The sequence below is a fragment of the Lampris incognitus genome, chromosome 11 (genome assembly GCF_029633865.1).
Source record: "Lampris incognitus isolate fLamInc1 chromosome 11, fLamInc1.hap2, whole genome shotgun sequence".
Taxonomy (NCBI): Eukaryota; Metazoa; Chordata; class Actinopteri; order Lampriformes; family Lampridae; genus Lampris; species Lampris incognitus.
The window spans coordinates 34,449,195-34,456,765 of NC_079221.1; the positions used below are offsets into that span (position 1 = coordinate 34,449,195).

A 7,571-nucleotide genomic window follows, 5' to 3' on the forward strand; every position below is an offset into this window, starting at 1 on the left:
CCGTTCGCAAGGGGTTAACGTGTATTATTAGTAGTTTACAGTCGTCACCCTCCCCGGAAGCGCGCCCTCGCGCTTTGTTATTCCCGCGCTCCGAAGAGACTTCTGAGGATCTGCACACTTCCGGATCCCACCGCTGCCACCAATGTAACCGGTTATTTTCTTGCTCGGTACGGGGTGTACTGCACCACAAGGCGACATCACTAACCGCTCGGCTAAAGGGTCAGACTCGTTAGCTAGGGGCTAACGTGTCTTATTAGTAGTTTACATAAGTATAACATAATCAACAAAAGAAGTGCTTATTTCTGCAAATTATAATTCTGCAGCCTTTGCCTTTCAGTAAACTACACTGCTAAATAACATGGCTGTCATTAATGGTCATTGACATCAACCTTGTTTGCCTTTTTGTTGTCGAATGAGCCTGGACCCCCCGAGGGCCAATGAGCAAATTCTTGTCTAGTAAACTAAGCAAAATGTATTGGAAAAGGGTATCATGTGACTTTATGAAGAATCAACTTGATATAAAGACGGATCAAAGATGTATTTCAGTTACTGGTTTCAGTTTTGTGGCTGGGCCGGCCCCAGTTCTCCCAGCTCCTTTGTATCCAGCATAATTATCATGGCAGCATCCTACACTGGGTGGGTCCATTATCCCTGCTCACATTCTGCAACTTTTTTGGTCTAATCAATAGAGATGGAAATAAAAGGGAAAAGACGTTTGGCAAAGCATTATTACTATTTGTTCCATTATTTGCATGGCTGAAACCCAGTGCTAAGGTTTGCACTGTTAAGATGGGTCAAACTACACAAAAATGAAGAACCTAAGATAATAATCAGAATACTTTATTCATCCGTATTCAGTATTCAGAATATTTTATTCAAAGGATGTCGACTTTATGCAAAATATATAAATTTAATGAAAAATCTTGAATATTTTTAACTTGTTTCAAATCATGAATGAGATGTGTTATTTAGTTTTTGTTTCTTAAAAGTCTTTTGACTGAAAATTAATGCTAATATATTCAGGAGACACAACTACCCTCTTATTGGTATATCATGTCCCTGATAAGCACAACAATCAGCTCTTAAACTATGCAAGCTGTGAGACCTCTTGTATTGGTGAGAATTGGGTTAGTATACAAACTAAACATAGTGGAATATGGGAATATTGGACATACACACAAAGACAAAGGCCTTCCCAGATTTCAGCTCCTTGGTCAGAGTTGTATTCTAATTCCATCTTCCAAAATGCTTCTTCATGCAGAAGAGGTCGAACAAACAAGGCACTCTCACCAGCATAATTATCAACACTTTATTGCTCAAACACTTCGTACTGATGCATCAATGAATATCTGATTTAAGCGAATGTAATCATGAATCCTGGCCTATGAAAAATCCTTTCAGAAGACAAGTCCTTTTGGAAATAGTATATCTGTTGGTCAAATACACTATGGGGAACAGACAAATTATATTATACACATAAGCTTTACCTGAGCCACTAGTCACTTCAATAAGCTTGCTATGGTATTGGCTGACTCAAAGTGTTTGGCTGCCCTCTACTGTATACCAAAGGAATAGTGCTGGTTTTCTTTTCCATCATGCTCCACTTCATTCCTGACATCTATTTCCCCTCAGTAAAAATAAGCCAATACCAAAACAGTCTTGTTCACCACAAAGAAAGCAAGGAGCAAAATAATCTGAATAATCTAAAACATACTGAAATATTACTCAGCCCTGAAACTAATTTATAGGAACTTTTTCCAAGATCAACATACTTGTAACCTTAAGAAACCAAACTAGACACGGCATTGTTGCTGACTTAAGTGGTGATGAGGATCAAGTCAGAGGCTCTTGGTTCTTTCAGCTTGTATGATGGCATTTTAGACTGTCTCTCACTTGCCACTGAGTTTCAGGATGTTGCTGACCATGGCTCCAATCCCATCAAAGATCAGGTGCACCTTAGTCTCACACATAAATGCTGGAGATGTCACAACCTTGTTCTTCTGGTCCACATGGGCCTCGTGATGCTCAATAGTTAAGGGTCATTTACAGAATTAGTAATGCTGTTAGAACTTTTCTTGCACAATTTCATGACAAATGTCTGTCTTACACAAATTTGAATGCTTGCTGTACCACTTGCCCAATAAATAAAATTACCTGTATGCAGATATACCAAGTGCAATTCAAAAATCCAATCCAACCAGCTAAATCATGGTAGTCAGTTTAAGTTAAAGGATATGGTAACCTCCTTCACACAGTGCTTGGCTCCTAGAGCCTTGATGGCTTGAGCGGTGCCGGCATAGGGCCACTTGCCCCCTTCTTCCTCCTCATGGCCCACTGTGACTTCTACCCCAGGAAGAAGTTTGGCTGCAAGCACAGGAGAAATGCAGCATAACCTAATGAGAGAACAAGGGAGTTTGTTACACAGTACATCTTATCAAGCTGACTTTCACCTGGAAACTGCAGACATAAGACAAAAATCTAAACAGTGCAAAAACGTAGTGTGAGGAATCATAACTTTAATTGATTTTAGCACCTCTACTAGTGAATATGCAGCAACAAGCCAAATCCTCATCGCTGACAATCTCCCTTCCATCTCACTTACCCAATGGGTTTCCCAGCTTTATGAAAGTCCTTTACAACACGCTCTACGTCTTTGTTCACTTTACAGTCTGGCCCATCCACAGCAAATGTGGATCTAAAAAGCAAACAACACAATGCAATTAAACTTGTAAAGAAGGGCGCCTGCTATGGAAATTACTCAATTGGCCTCTAAGACACACAAACAGCACAGCACAATGATTTAATAGGACCACAGCATTATACCTAATAGTGTATTTCACATAGCTGTATGTTTCATAAAAGGAACAAATGAACACAATGAAAAGTCAAAACACAATCTGCTCCACCTACAGATTTTTGGCTGCTCCAAAGCCCCCTGGGAAGATGATAGCATCGTGGTTGGTGACACTGAGTTTGGCCAAGTCTGTAATGTTGCCACGTGCAATGCGTGCTGACTCTGATAACACATTCCTTGTAGGAAGAAGGGAAAACTTTGTTAATTTAGTGTACTAATGGATTACCTTTATGTCTTCTGTTACAGAATAACAGGCCCCAAATGGAAGAAGCTAATTCTGCAAGTCACTCAAACTCATGGAACAGGTAGAGAAACAATTTTGCAAATAAATATAATTAAACCTAAATAAATTATCAATGTAAACCTTAGGTACCAGTGGTTAGTATTTCAATATTCTTTCTTGCTTTGAAAATGGACCACCAGTGACTGTTCATGATTTTCATACATATGGTCCTAACCTGGACTCCTGGGCAAGCTGACCCTTGCCGTGGTCAATCACGTGCATCTGAGACACATCAGGGGCAAACATCTGAACTTCAGCGCCACCTCGACTTAGGTGCACCAGGACCCTATCACGCACACACGCACATACACACGCACATACACACACACACACACACACACACACACACACACACATTAGTGGTCTTAGTGGTGGTAATGTGAATCAGAATCAACCGTCTATTACTAGCCATTAGAATAGAACAGAATATAATACTGCATTGTTGGCCTTTGCCACGAACCTTGGCCTTTGCATGGTCGACAGGCTAGCCAAGAGGATGCTGAATCCCTTTGGATAAACATACAAACAGACATTCTCACTGATGAAATTCAACAAGTCAAGATTCAGATTCTCTCTTACTGATCACCTGTGCTGTGTATATATAGAATTAAGAATTACACCTGACTTCATTGCACTTGTTCAAGCCCACTGAGTAATTGGCAAAACTACATATACGTATAGTATGTATGTATGTGTGTGTGTGTGTGTAGTGTATGGATGGGTGTGTCTGTTACTACTACTACTTTTGGCTACTCCCGTTAGGGGTCCCACAGCGGCTGATCCGTTTCCATTTCTTCCTTTCCTCTGCATCCTCCTTGTCACACCAGCCACCTGCATTTCTCACCACATCCATAAACCTCCTCTTCGACCTTCCTCTTTTCCTCTTACCTGACAGTTCCATATTCAGCATCCTTCTCCCAATACCACCCAGTATCTCTCCTCCACACATGTCCAAGCCATCTCAGTCTTGCCTCTCTTGTTTTGTCTCCAAACCATCCAACCTGAGCTGTCCCTCTAATATACTTGTTCCTAATCCTGTCCTTCTTTGTCACGCCCAATGAAAATCTTAGCATCTTCAACTCTGCCACCTCCACCTCCTGTCTTTTCATCAGTGCCACTGTCTCCAAACCATACAACACAGCTGGTCTCACAACCATCTACTAAACCTTCCCTTTAACTCTTGCTGGTAGCCTTCTGTCGCAAATCACTCCTGACACTCTTTTCCACCTCTCTTCTGCATTCCCCATTACTTTGGACAGTTCACCTCTACTCCTTGCATCCTCACCTTTCCGGTGTCCTCCCTCTCATTCACACTGTCACACATATGTATTTGGTCTTGCTCCTATTGACGTTCATTCCTCTTCTCTCCAGTGCATACCTCCACCTCTCCAGGCTTTCCTCAATCTGCACCCTACTCTCGCTACAGATCACAATGTCATCTGCAAACATCATAGTCCACGGAGACTCCTGCCTGATCTCGTCCGTCAACCTGTCCATCACCATTGCAACAAGAAATGGCTCAGAGCTGATCCTTGATGTAATCCCACCTCCACCTTGAACCCATCTTTAATTCCAACCGCACACCTCACCATTTTCACACTTCCCTCATACATATCCTGCATCACTCATACATACTTCTCTGCAACTCCCGACTTCCTCATACAATACCACACCTCCTCTCTCGGCACCCTGTCATATGCTCTCCTCTTCATAGCTGCCCTCACTTCCTCCTTACTAATGCACCGCACTTCCTGATTCACTATCCCATCATTCAACCTTCTCTCTCTCTCATTTTCTTCATTCATCAGCCTCTCAAAGTACTCCTTCCACCTTCTCAACACACTCTTCTCGCTTGTCAGCACATTTCCATCTCTATCCTTGATCACCCTTACCTGCTGCACATCCTTCTCAGCTCAGTCCCTCTCTCTAGCCAATCAGTACAAGTCCTTTTCTCCTTCCTTAGTGTCTAACCTCTCATACAACTCACCATATGCCTTTGCCTTTGCCTTTGCCACCTCTCTCTTCACTTTACACTGCATCTCCTTGTACTCCTGTCTACTTTCTTCATCTCTCTGACTATCCCACGTCTTCTTCTGTATACTTTGCTGTACTTCCTCGTTCCACCACCAAGTCTCCTTGTCTTCCTTCCTCTGTCCTGGTGACACACCAAGTACCTTCCTAGCTGTCTCCCTCACTATTTCTGCAGTGGTTGCCCAGCCATCCGGCAACTCTTCGCTACCACCCAGTGCCTGTCTTAACTCCTGCTTGAACTCCACACAAGTGTTCCTTCTTCAACTTCCACCATTCGATCCTTGGCTCTGCCTTCACTGTCTCCCTCTTCTATACGGGTGGGTATGTTGGTTGTGATTTGTTCAACTTGTAAAGGCTTTCTGGGTGTCTCATGTGCCCCCCAGTGAAAAAAAAATTGCCCACCTCGGGTCTGTATCGAAATATACAGAGACGATGACCACATACAACAAATAACAGACAATCAGATGGAGAGAGGGGGACTCACGCCGAGGCTTCATGGATCTCTGTGCCATCAAACACCCCGCAACCCGACAGCACCTGGCAGCAGTGATACACAAGTCAGGGACAACGTGGGACAGGAGCGCTGTCATTACTATCGCCGCTAACCAAAGACGGGCTTCAATACTTACAACCGCCACTTTAGCTCCGCAGGCGGCAGCCCCTGTGTGGAGGGCGGCGTTCAGCGGCTGTGTTTTCGCAAAAAACTGCGCTGTTCTGACAGCGGATGAGCTCAACTTCAACATTTTGGGCAAAGAGAAACAAACTAAAATCAAATGAACGGGGAAACCTCAAAACAGTCCTACTCGGAGCGCTGTCGGTCCTACGTCACATACCCAGCAAGGTCACGAAACCGCTCTACGTGAAAGTTAAAATCAATGTCTGGGTTTCATTAATAATTAGTAATATTGTGCAATTGCAGCAGCTGCTTTTTGAGTTTTTTTTCTTTGCATTTGCAATGCGAATAAATGTTTACCACGAATATGTCAAAGCCGTCCGGAAGGTCTTTGACGGTTACACATCGTATTACCGTAAAACACGTGTGAAGCGCATTTTTTATTTCGCAAATACAAGGAGGGTCGAATCGCCTGGCGGCCTGTCCAGGGTGTCTTCCCACCTGCAGCCCAGTGACTGCTGGGATAGGCTCCAGCATCCCCCGCGACCCTGAGAGCAGGATAAGCGGTTTGGATAATGAATGCATGGACGGATTTAGTGGGACTGCGTGGGTTCAAATTACTTATTTCAATAGTTACGGTAAATTTTGTGACACGTTACTTTTAGGCGTGGTGCGGCGACCACTCCGTCTTGTTATTGATTTGTAGACATCTTCTTCTTTCGGTTGCTCCGGGTACTCTTCCTGCTCTCTGCATCTTCCTCTATCACGACAACCACCTGCATGTCTTCCCTCGCCACATCCATAAACCTCCTCTTTGGCTTTCCTCTTTTCCTCTTCCTTGGCAGCTCCATATTCCGCATCCATCTCCCAATATACCCAGCATCTCTCCTCCACACAATGTCCAAGCTATCTCAATCTTCCCTCTCTTGCTTTGTCTCCAAACCATCCAACCTGAGCTGTCGCTCTAATATACTCGCTCCTAATCCTGTCCTTCTTTGTAGACATGTCTGAGTTTATTGGTCCGCACATCTGTGAAGTTTGGGCCCTTGCAGTCCGTGGAGTAGAGTACTGTCAAATAAGGCCTCAAGCTTTTCTTTTAGACCATGTCTCTGTTCTTGTTTTCTTTTGAGGACTTTGTCTGAAAAAATGTTCAACGCGCAACAAAATTCTTTAGAAGTTTTCATTCCACACCCCTCACAACATTTCACCAATATTCTATTTACACGATTATCTTTCATAGCTTGTATGGTTTGGAGACAGTGGCACTGACAAAAACAGGAGGCGGAGCCGGAGGTGGCAGAGTTGAAGATGCTAAGATTTCCGTTGGGAGTGACGAAGGAGGACAGAATTAGGAATGAGTATATTAGAGGGACAGCTCAGGCTGGACGGTTTGGAGACAAAGCGAGAGAGGCAAGATTGAGATGGCTTGGACATGTGTGGAGGAGAGATGCTGGGTATATTGGGAGAAGGATGCTGAATATGGAGCTGCCAGGGAGGAGGAAAAGAAGAAGGCCAAAGAGGAGGTTTATGGATGTGGTGAGGGAGGACATGCAAGTGGCTGATGTGACAGAGGAAGATAAAGAGGACAGGAAGAAATGGAAACAGATGATCCGCTGTGGTGACCCCTAACGGGAGCAGCCAAAGGTACTAGTAGTAGAAGTAGATGGTAATTACTAAAGGAAGCAATAAAAGCGACTTTGACAATCATCACCTTGGTAGTATTCCCTTAATTTGGGCACCCACAGACAAAAACATAAATCAGCGCCTATGTAACACACCATGTCCATGCC

General features: G+C 43.7%; 1 protein-coding gene across 1 annotated transcript; it reads right to left on the minus strand.

Moving 5' to 3' along the window:
* Positions 1–1,301: 1,301 nt before the first annotated feature.
* Positions 1,302–6,142, minus strand: LOC130121280 (glutamine amidotransferase-like class 1 domain-containing protein 3, mitochondrial). Its single transcript, XM_056290155.1, has 7 exons — positions 5,798–6,142; positions 5,653–5,705; positions 3,313–3,423; positions 2,911–3,030; positions 2,603–2,695; positions 2,237–2,393; positions 1,302–2,018 (listed from the first exon to the last, which is right to left on the minus strand). Exons 1-7 carry the CDS (start codon positions 5,909–5,911, stop codon positions 1,890–1,892), a joined length of 777 nt encoding a protein of 258 aa, XP_056146130.1. The 5' UTR covers positions 5,912–6,142; the 3' UTR covers positions 1,302–1,889.
* Positions 6,143–7,571: the final 1,429 nt, after the last annotated feature.

Coding starts and splice junctions, on each gene's coding strand:
- LOC130121280 (XM_056290155.1), bottom strand. CDS start 5,911: ATGTTGAAGTTGAGCTCATCCGCTGTCAGAACAGCGCAGTTTTTTGCG. Junction 5,706..5,797: donor GCGGAGCTAAAGTGGCGGTT/GTAAGTATTGAA, acceptor CACTGCTGCCAG/GTGCTGTCGGGTTGCGGGGT. Junction 2,696..2,910: donor TTTGGAGCAGCCAAAAATCT/GTAGGTGGAGCA, acceptor TTTGCTTTTTAG/ATCCACATTTGCTGTGGATG.